The sequence below is a fragment of the Bidens hawaiensis genome, unplaced genomic scaffold (genome assembly GCF_021521415.1).
Source record: "Bidens hawaiensis isolate Kalapana, Puna unplaced genomic scaffold, B.hawaiensis_p1.1 tig00018745_1, whole genome shotgun sequence".
NCBI classification, from domain to species: domain Eukaryota; kingdom Viridiplantae; phylum Streptophyta; class Magnoliopsida; order Asterales; family Asteraceae; genus Bidens; species Bidens hawaiensis.
This window is the reverse complement of record NW_027492838.1, coordinates 349,059-363,780: the sequence shown is the minus strand read 5'-3', so window position 1 is coordinate 363,780 and position 14,722 is coordinate 349,059. Positions and strand designations below refer to the sequence as shown.

The 14,722-nt window shown below is 35.7% G+C and overlaps 4 protein-coding genes across 4 annotated transcripts; all 4 read left to right on the top strand.

The window, feature by feature from the left end:
- The first annotated feature begins 3,249 nt into the window (after window positions 1-3,249).
- Window positions 3,250-10,897, top strand: LOC143556802 (kunitz trypsin inhibitor 5-like). Its single transcript, XM_077046043.1, has 2 exons — window positions 3,250-3,863; window positions 10,775-10,897. The coding sequence occupies exons 1-2, from the start codon at window positions 3,294-3,296 to the stop codon at window positions 10,793-10,795; spliced, it is 591 nt and encodes a 196-aa protein (XP_076902158.1). The 5' UTR covers window positions 3,250-3,293; the 3' UTR covers window positions 10,796-10,897.
- On the top strand, window positions 5,896-7,107 carry LOC143556833 (L-ascorbate oxidase homolog). The gene is made up of 4 exons (XM_077046068.1): window positions 5,896-5,928; window positions 6,179-6,292; window positions 6,403-6,525; window positions 6,611-7,107. Exons 1-4 carry the CDS (start codon window positions 5,896-5,898, stop codon window positions 7,037-7,039), a joined length of 699 nt encoding a protein of 232 aa, XP_076902183.1. The 3' UTR covers window positions 7,040-7,107.
- LOC143556801 (miraculin-like) lies at window positions 8,353-9,006 on the top strand. The gene has a single exon (XM_077046042.1). The coding sequence runs from the start codon at window positions 8,396-8,398 to the stop codon at window positions 8,984-8,986; it is 591 nt and encodes a 196-aa protein (XP_076902157.1). The 5' UTR covers window positions 8,353-8,395; the 3' UTR covers window positions 8,987-9,006.
- Window positions 10,898-11,322: 425 nt separating the features above from the next.
- LOC143556816 (kunitz trypsin inhibitor 5-like) lies at window positions 11,323-12,136 on the top strand. Its single transcript, XM_077046053.1, has 2 exons — window positions 11,323-11,401; window positions 11,514-12,136. The coding sequence occupies exons 1-2, from the start codon at window positions 11,323-11,325 to the stop codon at window positions 12,134-12,136; spliced, it is 702 nt and encodes a 233-aa protein (XP_076902168.1).
- Window positions 12,137-14,722: the final 2,586 nt, after the last annotated feature.

Below are 14,722 nucleotides of genomic sequence, written 5' to 3'. Positions count from 1 at the left end.
ACATATCACGTCGATCATTTTCCTAAACTTGGACTTAGATCGAGGTTGGCTATGAATTTCTTCATCCAAGCAGATTATGAGCGAGAAACATCTCGGTCATTCTAGAAGTCAGCGTCAGTGTAATACCTTACAGTGAGCTCCTCTTCCACTCCTCCAAACATGCATACGAGACGTCAGGTCTAGTGCATAATATAGCGTACATGACAGAGCCAATAGATGAAGCATATGGAATTGCTTGCGTGTCCTTTGTCTCAATGTCCGTTCAGATGAATCTAATTTTTCTAGCGATAAAAGCCTAGGATGTTGGAGTTTTCGCCTATGGTGGTTTTTAAGTCGGACCCGAAGCGTTAAATAAGCATTGTTATTTGTTGAAATCTCGTCACGTGCAAAGTAAGAATCGGAAAAGGCTTTAGTTAAAAATAGCCTATAGCTGGTATTAATTTTAATGTTTGTTTAATATGTAGTTTTTTTTTTGGAACGACCGACTAAGTAACGCCGGGTACTCCGTATGCGACCCCCATTGGCTAAAGGTAGCCCAAGCCGGCCACGGGTCTGGACGGACGGAGCCCCAACGGTCCACCTATTGAGGGATTCTCCGGATAAAACCCGACCGGCCGACCCCCACGTCTGCCAAACGGCACGACAGCGAGGGGCCGGTAAAGCCGGGTGAGATCAAGACTCGAACCCTGGCAAACCAGGGTCATCCTTCATATCTCCTATATAAATTGGTGATAGTGAAGTTTTAACCATGTACCTCTCATATGTAAAGTGAGTATTCTACCCTTGTTTAATATGTTTTTACTCTACATGTTTATTTTGCAAGATTCATTTTGTTTGCATTTGCCATTTTTTTGAAGTACTTAATTTACAGGGCTCTAGCTACCAAACAATTAATATTGGAAATTATTTAATCACTTTGAAGTTAAGTCTTTGTCTTGCTTTTGTAATATATAGTAAAATTTAAGCTGGGTTTTCCATTCAACTTCAAAGCAAAAAGTGGGTATGAGATTTTTGACACTTTAGAGGTTGTAGTTTATGAGGTCGATCGTGTAGGTTTCGTATTTCAATAAACTTTGATATATTTAAGAATCGTGAATGTTTTACTATTAGGTAAAAACATTTCGTTAATTTGTATGTTAAATCAATAATCGTGAAAGTTTTCTTGTTAAAAATTCGTAGATAACTCATGGGAAAATGTTTTCGTCGGTAATTTGCCGAAAGAATTGGTCGGGACATCTATTTTTCTAGTAGCATACGTTGATTGGAATGAAACATTCCGTTGGTGGATGAGTACATTAATATATTGCACTTATAACTACGTGCAATTATCTGCAATAACAATAGGAAGTCATAGTAGAAACATACTATTGCTCAGTAATTAGCGCCAACCGTAATTATCACTAAGCAAAGGTACTAGTTACTACAACTCAGTACTTGAGTAGCAACTTTACAATTTGTGACATAGGTTGCTACTTAGAGCATCTGCAGCGGGCAACAGTCTGGATCTACATGGCAAGCAAACGGACGTGCGATAAGTGATAACCACCGTTGTAGGGCTGAAGTTTGATTGCATGAAGGCAAACGACTGACAAACTCTCTGGGTGGGCCATATCCATCTTCCTTTCATCCAAAATCATAAACTTGAAATCAAAATACCATCACCATCTTTGTTCCCCCAAATTCCATCCCTTTGAAATCGAAACCCTAATCATCGATTCAACAAGATCCGTGTTTTCACCCAAATATCAGGTTTGTATTTAACCCAGAAATTCGTAATCAATATTAAGAAAGATGTTGAAACACTTACTTGATTTCCTCTGAACGAATTAAAACGACAGCCTTCAAAGGGATTTAAAATCAACTTTTGGTTGGATTGAAAAACGCCATAAAAGGTTTAACGAGATGAGCAGGAACTTGTTTAGAAAACCAAGGAGAAAATGAACGGATTTAGTTTTATTATAAAATTTATTTTTAATCTTGAAAGAAACAAACTAATAAAATCATTTTATATTTGACATTAATTCTCCAAATATCCATTTTTCTATTAATTTTTTAAATTATATTATGTTATTTAAATATATATAAAATATTAACATATAATAAAAGTATTTTTCTTTTGGAAAACATAAAAAATTCTTAATATATATAAAAGAAATCAAATCAAATATAAATTAATTGTAGAGGTAGGTGATGATGTGGAGGTTTGTTGTTGTGGTAGAAAATAAAGGTTTTTGAGAAAAATTTGAAATCTGATATGGCGCTGATATGACGGTTTGTTAGAGTTTGTTGTTATTGATGCTCTTATATTAATAGTCACTGATGCACACATGTATTATGTGCCACAATCTCCGTTTAATGCAAAATATTAACCAATTATGCATATCCAAAGCAGTCATGGGGTGTAGTTGGTAATCTAGAAGCAGTGGCAAAGCCTATTAAACACTTGAAGATCTTGAGTTCAAGTTCAGAAAAGTACGAAATTTGTCATTCAAAAAACAAAAAAGTACGTATCCATAGCAAACTTGATCAGCGGCGACCTCCAGCAACGACTCAACCTCTTGGGCCTGTTGATTGAGGCTTCGCCCCGACCCTGTTAGGGTTGTACCCCCTTTGTGATTGTATGGCTTAGGGGCTTTCATCATGTGTGTATACCACCCCTTTTATTCAATGTTAATACATTTCCCAATTTCTCATTTGGTTTTAAGTTTTAACTAAATCTGATTTCGCTAAAATCTTATTAATGACACCAACAATTAGAATATTGTTGATTGTTGCTAGAAATGGGAATTTATCTTCAATTGTATGAAAACAATTTTTACATCAAATGCGCACAAATCATGTTGCTTAAGAAGCAAATAACTTGAGTTTCTTGATTTCAAGATTCGAAAAAGAATTGTGTTTTGTTGACTTAAGAATTAGGATGATATCAAGATTGATTGAGAACCTCTTGTTCTTTTATTATTGTTATTATTAATCTAAAAAATAAGTTAGAATCAAGATTTAAAAACTACTAGCTAGTTTGCCAGACCGTCGGTTTTTGACCAAATATGTATATACTACTATAAAGGGAAAGCTTGAAGATATAGCGTGTACATAATGCTTCATATTCATTAAATAATATATTAACTTAAGTAGATGACATGCCTAACTTCATATTCAAAGATGACAACCAGTTCGGATATCATTGCCAGGCATCCAGCTGACTTATCATATACCCAAAGTCTTATACTCTTATCCAGATCCCCTATAAATACATCCTTAAACACATCTAGTTCAACACAAAAAACATCATCATGAAAACATTTATCTTATTTCTTCTTTTCTCCACACTCTCACTTTCTTTAGCCCAACCCTCCCCCGATGCCGTTCGTGACATCGACGGGAGCTTGCTCCGTACGGGCACAGAATACTACATTCTACCCGTCTTCAGAGGACGTGGCGGTGGCGTAACACTAGCCGCCACAAGAAACGAGTCGTGCCCGTTGGATGTAGTCCAAGAAGGCTTTGAGCTCGATAACGGCCTCCCAGTAAAATTCACACCCGTGGACCCTAAAAAAGGCGTTATTCGAGAATCCACGGATCTTAACATTATATTCCCGGCTTCCTCAATTTGTGTCCAGTCGAACGTTTGGGTGCTCGAGAATTATGAGGGACAATGGATCATAAGCGGTCATGGAACCGCAGGAAACCCCGGTCGGGAAACATTAAGCAACTGGTTTAAGATAGAAACGTATGAGAGTGATTATAAGCTTGTGTTTTGTCCTACAGTGTGTGACTTTTGCAAGCCTGTTTGTGGAGATATTGGTGTTGTGTTTGCTGAAAATGGAAGCAGACGTCTAGCTATAAGTGATGTGCCTTTTAAGGTTAAGTTTAGGAAGGCATAAATTGTAATAACTTGTTTGTTATTTTTATATACATATTTGTGTTTAAATAATACGTGAGAATAAAGGACTATATTATAGACTATAGTTTTGTAACCTTATTAATAATTATGTAATTTGTGATATCATTGTACTACTTTAAACAAATCTAATTACTAAATACTAATTAAGGTCATAAATAAATTTATATCAAACAAATAATAAAATCACAGCTTACATTTAATTAGTTTTATTTATACACTATTATAGTTATGAAAGATACGAATTTATTCATTTTTCTTCGCAACAAAAAGCTTATGTTATTGAGCTTTTAAAAGATTTTTTTAACGAACACATAATCTCATCTACTGCTACTTCTAGGGGGTGTTTGGTACAGAGAATGGAATTGTAGAGAAATGGAATTGCAGAGAAAGGGAATTGGTCCGGAGAATGAGAATTGACTGTTCTGTTTGGTAGTACAGAGATTTCAGTAGAGAAATATAGCTAAGAATCATTTCTCTTGTTTGATACATAGGAAATAAACAGAGAATTATATCAATTTTATCATTAGCACAAGTATTTTTTTCATAACAAATATTTATTAAAAAATAAAAAACATATAAAAAGATGCATAAATTCCAACCAAAATATGCATTGATCAAACCAATTCACATACAAAACATAGTTTTTAAGCAAAAAACATCAACCATAGTTAAAACCAATTCACATACAAAACATACTTCAACCATACACAACTATCCCATTGAACCATCGGTATACAACTCGACCATCTCAATTTTCTCTTCTATTGTCAACGCAAGAAAAGAATGTCCTAGATCCACATCTTTACCAATCAAATGAGCTGCTTTGAACCGTTTTTTCGTAGTGATACCTGGTAAAGCTTTCAACTCATCACTAACCTTTTCATAGATTTCACGGGCCTCCATACCTTCTTTGCTAAGTTGTTCACCCACCATCTCCCCAAATCGAAGCAAAACTTCCTTGATATCTTTGCAAGACTCTCGATATATCTCATCTGCATCCGTGCTTCTGCCGATGAATGTCTCATATTAAAGAACTCCTTAGCATTCGTAGGAGGACGAGACCAATCGTTAAGATGATAACGTTGACCTCGATATGGAGTTAAAAATCCTTCACCATTTGTATAACCGGCATCACAAAGGTAGTATGTTCCTACAATAAACCATAAACTCTATGTTAATTATCATACTTAAATCTATGTATATTCTTTGAAAATTGTCTATCACATACCCGGAGTTATTTTAAGACCATTGGGTCTACTGATTGCATCACGCAAAACTCTACTATCAGCTGCAGAACCCTCCCATCCCGCTAAGACATACGTAAATAAAAGGTCTCTCGTACATACTCCGAGTACGTTAGTACAAATCTGTCATTTTCTTGTCCTATAAGGTTTTCTATCAATAGCAGGGACTTTAACTTTAATATATGTTCCATCTAATGCTCCTAAGCAACCCTGAGTTAAAAGAAAACATTACTTACTAATTTATGTTAGCAAAAAATATCTTTAATAAAAAATGTGTTTGACTAACCTTAAACCATTTCCATCTTTCATCAGTTTCATTATCTGGCACTGGCACGGGTGACTTGTAGAGTTCTTTGTGTAATCGACATATAGCATTTAAGACTAACTTGAAATACCGACTTACAGTTTCCCCGGACCGATGAAATCTGTTGACTAGTATCCTATTCTTTGCATTATGAGCAAGGGTATGTAAAAACATAGCAACTTGCTCATCGACTAGCATGTTTTTACTATTCTTTAGTCCCCCTCTAGTTTCTAGCATATCACAAAGTGTTGTAAATGCATGTATATTCATTCTTATGTTAACAACACTCGTAACATCACTTTCATAAACCATCCTCACCATGTTTTCACGCCTATTATGGTAACTCATTAAATATTTTGTACGTAAAGTCATTGACTCAATCGACCGACGCAAATGATAAGTACACAACATCCACCAACGAATCGTAACATAAATGACGTAAAATGCACATATGGCAACTATTCTTTTTCTGGAAGGTGATCTTGCCATCTACACATAAAAATATAAGAAAATTCAAGAAAAGCAAATAACTCCAAAATATAATCCAAATATTAGCAACAAAGTGATCATGAACGCAAGAAAAATGATTACAAGCTACTTTATTCACTGACTTGCTGAATGTTTTTTGTTTTCAAAAGGTCACCCCTTTTAATAGAGGAGTATTAAATACTTGCATATTTTGTAGGGACAATATATGTGAATGCTCATGTGACATTATTATGTTAGATTTCATGCTATAATAATAATAATAATAATAATAATAATAATAATAATGCACAAGTCACTAAACTTATTTTTTCAGGAATGGACTACAACACAGAAGAAACTCATGGCAAGATGGTACTTATGGTACAACTTGTCCAATCCCACCTGGCAAGAATTTCACATACATGCTTCAAGCCAAGGATCAGATTGGTAGCTTCTTTTACTTCCCTTCACTTGGCATGCAGAAGGCGGCTGGAGGCTACGGTGGCATTAAAATCTACAGCCGCCCACGCATTCCAGTCCCGTTTCCTTTCCCTGCAGGAGATCACACGGTTCTTGCCGGGGATTGGTACAAAAAAGGCCACCAGGTTGGTTAGCTAGTTTAATTAGCTTTGCATAATATTTGAAATTGAATTAGTTTGACTGATTAATTAATGTGTTTGGTGTTTGTAGAGATTAAGACACATATTGGACATGGGCAAGAGCATTTCTAATCCTGATGGACTTATCATCAACGGGCGTGGCTGGAACGGTTACACCTTTGATGTCGAACAAGGGAAAACATACCGGTTCAGAATATCAAACGTCGGGTTGCAGACATCTATCAACTTTAGGATTCAAGAACATAAAATGAAACTTGTGGAAGTGGAAGGATCACACACGGTCCAGAACACCTACGATTCGCTTGATCTCCACGTTGGACAGTCGGCTTCCGTGTTGGTCACTGCCAACCAGCAAGTCAAAGATTACTACGTTGTCGTGTCTTCACGCTTCACCCGTCATGTGCTCACAACCACCGCTGTTCTCCACTACAAGAACTCTAGAATTGGGGTCTCGGGCCCTCCCCTGGTGGCCCCACCACACAGATTGCCTGGTCCCTGATGCAGGCTCGAACATTGAGATGGAACCTTACTGCAAGCGGGCCTAGACCGAACCCGCAAGGCTCGTATCATTACACTAAAACCGAGATGATGTGTTTTTATAGGTGTACCCGAAGGCACGGACAGCAATCTATATCGCGCTGGACAACGTGGGGATGTGGAACATACGGTCAGAGAATTGAATTGTTGGAATCAGTTTGCTTTGTGTCTGTTAAATCTAAACTTCATTTAGCTAAGAATATTGAAGCAGTTGCTAATTTAATCAACAACATAAACCTAATTCATGTTCTACCACTTAATAATTATTGATTTGTACAAAGCTAATAGAATAAGATGTATAATGAAAACAAAGTGTTGGATTAAAGGAGAACTCACAGGTTAGGTTTGGTGATGATTAAATGATTGATAGAAGCTGATTCCAGGTACGGCGGCGATGCTGATGGATGTCAGGTGACTGCCGCTGTGTTCCTGAGTTCTATACACGGAGAGAAAAGAAAGAGTTTGAAAGGAAAAGGAGGAAAATGGGAGAAATGAAACCCTAGAAATCCAATTCTCCGCTTTTTTTAGAGAAACAAATTCAGAGAAATGGAAATGGTTTATTTCCATTTCTCACCTCTTTCTTTCATAAACAAACAATAGAATTCTTTCCAATTCCATTTCTCACCCCTCAATTCCCTCTACCAAACACCCCCCTACGGTTCTACCCTAAACTACGTACTCCAAGAGAAAATATACTCCATTATCAAGTTTTGAACCTTGATTTGTACTCTCAAAGGCAAAAGTTTTATCACCCAATCAAGACATTTTTCATTCCCATTGTTATTATTTCTTGTAACATAATAATAATCAATTTCACTAAATATTACTTCCTCCGTTCCATTAAAAATGTCTACATTTCCTTTTTATTTGTACAATTACAAATGTTTACTTTCAAAATTTATTGGCTAATTTTCAAGTTTATTTTTAAACACACACAACTAAAATTAATAAACAATATTAGTTGATCCATGTTTTAATGACATTATTATCATTTGGTAAACAAAAAGAGTAATCATTCAATGTACCTTAAACTTTGTGTTTTTCAAACTAACGCAATTCTAATGAGACGGAGGGAGTAAAATATATACATCTACGTAACCAAACGATTGTGTCAAAACATATAAAAACTGTTAATGGTAATTCAAACTATTTTAAAATATATATACGGTCTATTAATATTATTTTAAATTGGTTTGAATATAATATATGTTTCTCTCTCGCATTTATGTTATACTCTCTCTCCCTAAAATATAGGTCACATATGTAATTTCATTCCTATATGTAGCCGTGAGATGTTTATTGCAATACGCACAACAAGATGAAAACAATATTACTTTTACTTGTTCTTTTCTCCACAATCTCTCTTTCTTTAGGTCATTCACCATTACTGGATCCGGTTCGTGACATTCACGGAAAATTGGTCCGGTCAGGAACAAAATACCATGTTTTAGATGATTCTGGTATCGGTTTAACACTAGCCACCATAAAAAACAACAAGTCATGTCCCCTTGATGTAGTTCAAGCAAACCAAGAAGCAGATGTTAACATGGCTTTAACATTCACACCGTCCGACCCAAAGAAAAGTGTCATCCGGGAATTCACAGATCTTAACATTGTGTTCTCGCGTTCAACAAATATCTGTAATCAGTCAGGTGTGTGGATGTTCGATGGTTATGATGGGATTGTGTTTATATCAGGTAATGGAGTTGCAGGAAACCCCGGTGAAGAAACCGTACCCAATTGGTTCAAGGTAGTGAAGTACGAAGATGGTTACAAGTTTATATACTACCCGAGGGTGTGCGCCTTTTGCACCACTCTCTCTGGACATTTTGGTGTTAAATTTGCCGAAAACGGAAGAAAGTTTCTGACTATAACTGATCCACCTCTCAAGTTTAAGTTTGTACCATAATCAATTCTTAATTTATGCCTAGCTATAATATTATTAATAAACATATAGTTCAAGTGATTTAAGGTAATTGAATTATTTGAATACACATGTGTTTACAACATTACAAAGGAAATGTGTACAAAACCAGAAATTTTATATGAACTGAAATTAAGTTTAAATTTATTTTTTAATCATCGGCAACAAGAAATTTCATTCCGTTAATTGGGGTGTTTGACGTAGCTTTAATGCAACTTTTCGTGTTTGGTGTTGGTGTTTGTTGTGTCTAGCTTTTTTGCGACACAAGTTGAAAAAATAATAAAATAATAAAGGTAAGGTGAGGTTAGAATTGAGTTGTGTCGTGTGACACTTGAACTTGTGATTTTATAAAATCCAAAGCACACAATTAATGAACTCGTTGTTACAGTTGTAGTGTATTGGGAAGCTAACATACAATAAATGAATTAATTGTTTTATGGTTGTAGTGATATTGGGATTGGTAGCACATAATTAATGAATTAATTGTTTAATAGTCAATTTGATACAAATAATATAACTTTGATTGTAATTGTATGCAACAAATCAATCTAGTGTCGTTGGCAAATTCCAAACAATTGGTTCTAGTTATTCTCAGTATCAAAGCTTCGAGACCCACCTGCTTCAAGATTGTAATTGTATGGATATCAATTAATTGTTTAAATAATCAATTTTGTATATATCGAGAACTTGAAACTTAAAAGAGAGAATTGGGATGAAATAGCTGTTTAGGAAGTAGCATAGGGCTTTGTTTATAATTTTAGAGTTATTGTTTATTTGATTATGGTTTATATTTTGTTTCTTTTTAAAAATTGGGGCACTTGAAAGTTGGAAGATGAAACCACATTCTAAACAAGTTGTTATTATAAGTTTTTAAGAAGGAAATTCCAAGAAAATGGGAGGCGCTAACGGGCAAGTGCGAGCTGGCTAATGGAGTGAATGGATACATGGCACTGACGCTAACGACTAACTTACCACAACAAGCTCAAGTGAACAGAAACGCAACTGGTTAGGGGTGAAGGGTATGGTCCAGTCAGCGACATGTGATGCAATGTGATAGAAAGAATTCGTTGATCGTCTTCAACTACAACACATAGTCTGATGATAAAGTAACAGACGACGATGTAATGCTTCGATTTCAAGCTTTCAGATGCGAATAAGGAGAAATTTGTTAGGTACACGTTTATCTTTGTTTATTATCGTGTTTTTTTAAAGTACGCTAAAAAAATTACGCTACCCCTGAGTTTATGCCCTAGATCCGTCACTGGTTAATTAAGAGTGGACGGAGTCGTCCTTTTTCCTGTAACTAAAAACAAAATGACATTGACGAGAACTTGCTCCGTACGGGCACAGAATACTACATTCTACCTGTCTTCAGAGGACGTGGCGGTGGTGTAACACTAGCAGCCACAAGAAACGAGTCATGCCCACTAGATGCAGTCCAAGAAAGCATTGAGCTCGAAAACGGCCTCCCACTAACATTCACACCCGTGGACCCTACAAAAGGCATTATAAATGAATCCACGGATCTTAACATTATATTCTCGGCTTCCTCAACTTGTGTCCAGTCGAATGTTTGGTTGCTCGAGAATTACGAGGGACAATGGATCATAAGTGGTCATGGAACCGCAGGAAACCCCGGTCGGGAAACATTAAGCAACTGGTTTAAGATAGAAAAGTATGAGAGTGATTAATTATAAGCTTGTGTTTTGTCCTACAGTGTGTAACTTTTGCAAGCCTGTTTGTGGAGCTATAAGTGATGTGCCTAATTTTAAGGTTAAGTTTAGGAAGGCATAAATAATAATAACTTGTTTGTTAAATTTATATACATATACACTTGTGTTTAAATAATATGTGAGAATAAAGGACTATATTATAGACTATAGTTTTGTAACCTTAAAAATAATTATGTGATTTGCGATATCGTTGTACTAATTTAAACAAATTATATTATTAAGGTCTCAAATAAATTTAAATCAAACAAAATAATAAAATCACATCTTACATCTAATTAGTTTTGTTTATACAGGATTATAGTTATGAAAAGGTACAATTTTATTCACTTTTCTTCGACACAAAAAGCTTATGTTTTTGAGCTACACATAATCTCATCTACTGCTACTTCTACGATTCTACCCTAAACTACGTACTCCAAGAGATAATATACTCAATTGTCAAGTTTTAAACCTTGATTTTTACTCGACAAAAGTTTTTACCAGCCAATCAAGAAATTTATATTTCATTCCCATTGTTATTATTTATTGTAACATAATAATAATAATAAATTTCACTAAATATTAAAATATATGCATCTACCTAACCAAATGATTGTGTCCAAACACATAAAGACGGTTAATGGAAATTCAAACTATAGTAATCAAGATATTTTAAAAGAAATATACGGTCTATAAATATTATTTTAAATTGGTTTGAATTTGATATATTTCTCTCTCATTTATGTTATACTCTCTCTCCCTAAAATATGTCACATATGTAATTTCATTCCTATATGTAGCCGTGAGATGTTTATTGCAATACACACACAACAAGATGAATACAATATTGCTTTTACTTGTTCTTTTCTCCGCAATCTTTCTTTCTTTAGGTCATTCACCATTACCGGATCCAGTTCTTGACATTCACGGAAAACTGGTCCGGTCAGGAATAAAATATCGCGTTTTAGATGATTCGGGTATTGGTTTAACACTAGCCACCATAAAAAACAAGTCATGTCCACTTGATGTAGTTCAAGCAAACCAAGAAGCCGATCTTAACATGGCTTTAACATTTACACCGTTGGACCCAAAGAAAAGTGTCATCCGAGAATCCACAGATCTTAACATTGTGTTCTCAGGTTCAACAAATATCTGTAATCAGTCAGGTGTGTGGATGTTCGATGGTGACGACGGGATTGTGTTTATATCAGGTAATGGAGTCACAGGAAAACCCGGTGATGACACCGTACCCAATTGGTTCAAGATAGTTAAGTACGAAGATGGTTACAAGTTTATGTACTACCCAAGGGTGTGTGCCATTTGTGTAACTCTCTCTGGACATGGTGGTGTTAACGTTGCCGAAAACGGAAGAAAGTTTTTGACTGTAACTGATCCACCTCTCAAGATTAAGTTTGTAACATGATCAATTCTTAGTTTATGCCTACATTATTATTGATATACATGTACGTAGTTCAAGTGATTTTAGGTAATTGAATTGTTCTGAATACATATATGAAGCGAAAGTTTTAAGTTATTTTTGAATCATCAACCGCGGAAAATTTCATTCCATTGGGGTGTTTGACGTAGCTTCAATCTTATAATGTAAGTTTTCGTGTTTGGTGTTGGTGTTTTTTTTGTCGAGCTTCTTGCGAGACAAGTTGAAAAAAATAAGAATAAATTCTTTATGACTGTTAGAGTAGACAGAGTCGTCACGTTTTCCAGAACTCGATCAACCACAAAACGACCATTTGATCATTTTATGTTTCTCGAATCCTTGTAAATAACTTGTTCACTTCGATTTTCATTGGGTTAAACCTGACCTCCCCATCCTTTATATGATATGACCATGATCTCTAGCTACCTCGTCTTTGGTTATTGTTGGAATTAGATATCAACAACAACCAAGAAGATTTCACGAAAGTCTCTATTCTTCTCATTAATAAACACCTCCTTATATAGGAGAACAAAACACAAACCGACTCCAACACAAATATTATCCTAACCTCCTATAAACAAGATAATGGAAAAACAAATTCAAAATAAACATAAAGACTAGTCTCGATATCCTAACATGACTCAACAAAACATTAATATTAATAGATAAATATAAACTTTGAATTATCTCTTCAACACTCCCTCTTAATTCAAAGTTCCTTCACTCCCATTAACTTTCTCAAATAAGCAAACTGTTCGGTTTCAAGCGCTTTAGTGAGTGCATCTGCTACTTGCTCTTCAGTGTAACACGACTTCACTATAATTTGATTAGTTTCAACCAAGCTTTTAATATAATGATATTTAATATCAATATGTTTGCTTCTTTTGTGTAGAGCTGCATTCTTTGTGAGGAATATTGCTGATTGATTATCACACAAAATGGTTGTTGGTTCTGTTTGTTTAACTCCTAGTTCATCTAGTAATTGCCTCAACCACACAGCTTGACATGCCGCAGCACCGGCCGCTACGTACTCTGCTTCTGTTGAGGATAATGCCACAACTTGTTGATTTTTAGAACTCCATGAGATAGCTCCAGACCCACAAAAAAATATGTTTGCTGATACACTTTTTCTATCTTCCAACGAAGTAGCCCAATCACTATCTGTATAGCCTTTCAACTTGATTGTTTTGCCCTTTTCATACCATAACCCGTAACTAACGGTTCCAACCACATACCTAAGTATACGTCTTGCCGCTCCTAGATGACAAGCTGTTGGTTTCTGCATATATCTTAAGATTAACCCTACAGCAAATGCAATATCCGGTCTTGTATGAGAAAGATACAACAGCCCACCGACTAGACTTCTGAACACACGAACGTCAACAATTTCATCACTTTCATCAGCTTTGAACTTCTCTCCACAATTCATAGGAGTCAATGATAAATTGCAATTCTTCATTCCAAACTTATTTAGCAAATCAGTAGCATATTTTCTTTGAGATAAGAACAAACCTTCTTTGCTTTGTGTTATTTCTAAACCAAGAAAATAATAGAGATTTCCCATATCGGACATCTCGAATTCTTTCACCATCAGGGCTTTAAATTCTTGTAGAAGATTTGTGGATGAGCTTGTATATATTATGTCATCTACATAGATACACACAATTATAAGGTCTTCACCCATCCTCTTAACATACACAGTTGGCTCACTTTTGGTTCTATAATACTCATGCCCTTGTAGATATTTATCAATTCGTTCATACCAAGCACGTGGAGCCTGCTTCAGACCGTACAAGGCTTTGTGCAGCCTATAAACTTTGTCTTCTTGATCTTCGATTTCAAACCCCGGGGGTTGGATCACATATACTTCTTATTGAAGCTGTCCATTCAAGAATGCCGACTTTACGTCCAATTGATGCATACTCCACCCTTTTTGTGCTGCAATAGATAGTATGACTCGAATAGTTTCAAAACGAGCTACGGGGGAAAATGTTTCTTCATAGTCTATCCCGTACTCTTGGGCATAACCTTTAGCGACTAATCGTGCTTTGTGCTTTTGAATCTTACCATCGACTCCTAGTTTTATCTTATAAACCCATTTTAACCCAATTGCTCTTTTGTTATTTGGCAACTTTGTTAGGGACCAAGTTTGATGCTTTTCAAGTGCACTCAACTCAGTTTGCATTGCACTTACCCACTCCTTATACTTAACTGCTTCATTATAGCTTGTAGGTTCTACCATGGTGAGAGCTAACTGGCACGCATTTGTTTTCGCGATCTCTTCATTACGAGCGCTACTTGTGAAACCCACTTCATAGTCTCTCAACCGGACTGAAACTTGTTTTCTTCGGCTACTTTTTCTTGGTTCTGAATTCTGGTTACTTCTTGGTTCTGAATGGCTTGGGGTGTTATTTTCTTCACTTTCCTCTGTATCACTTTGGTTACTTCTTGGTTCTGAATGGCTTGGGGTGTTAGTTTCTTCACTTTCCTCCGTTTCATTTCCATCTTCAATCAAGGGTTCCTTGTTTGCTTCATCTTTCTGATATAAATCAGAAGGTAAGATGTGTCTATCTT

Coding starts and splice junctions, on each gene's coding strand:
- LOC143556833 (XM_077046068.1), top strand. CDS start 5,896: ATGCACATATGGCAACTATTCTTTTTCTGGAAG. Junction 6,293..6,402: donor AAGAAACTCATGGCAAGATG/GTACTTATGGTA, acceptor CTTGGCATGCAG/AAGGCGGCTGGAGGCTACGG. Junction 6,526..6,610: donor GGTACAAAAAAGGCCACCAG/GTTGGTTAGCTA, acceptor TGGTGTTTGTAG/AGATTAAGACACATATTGGA.
- LOC143556802 (XM_077046043.1), top strand. CDS start 3,294: ATGAAAACATTTATCTTATTTCTTCTTTTCTCCACACTCTCACTTTCT. Junction 3,864..10,774: donor TAAGTGATGTGCCTTTTAAG/GTTAAGTTTAGG, acceptor CCTAATTTTAAG/GTTAAGTTTAGGAAGGCATA.
- LOC143556801 (XM_077046042.1), top strand. CDS start 8,396: ATGAAAACAATATTACTTTTACTTGTTCTTTTCTCCACAATCTCTCTT.
- LOC143556816 (XM_077046053.1), top strand. CDS start 11,323: ATGATTGTGTCCAAACACATAAAGACGGTTAATGGAAATTCAAACTAT. Junction 11,402..11,513: donor TATTTTAAAAGAAATATACG/GTCTATAAATAT, acceptor TCCTATATGTAG/CCGTGAGATGTTTATTGCAA.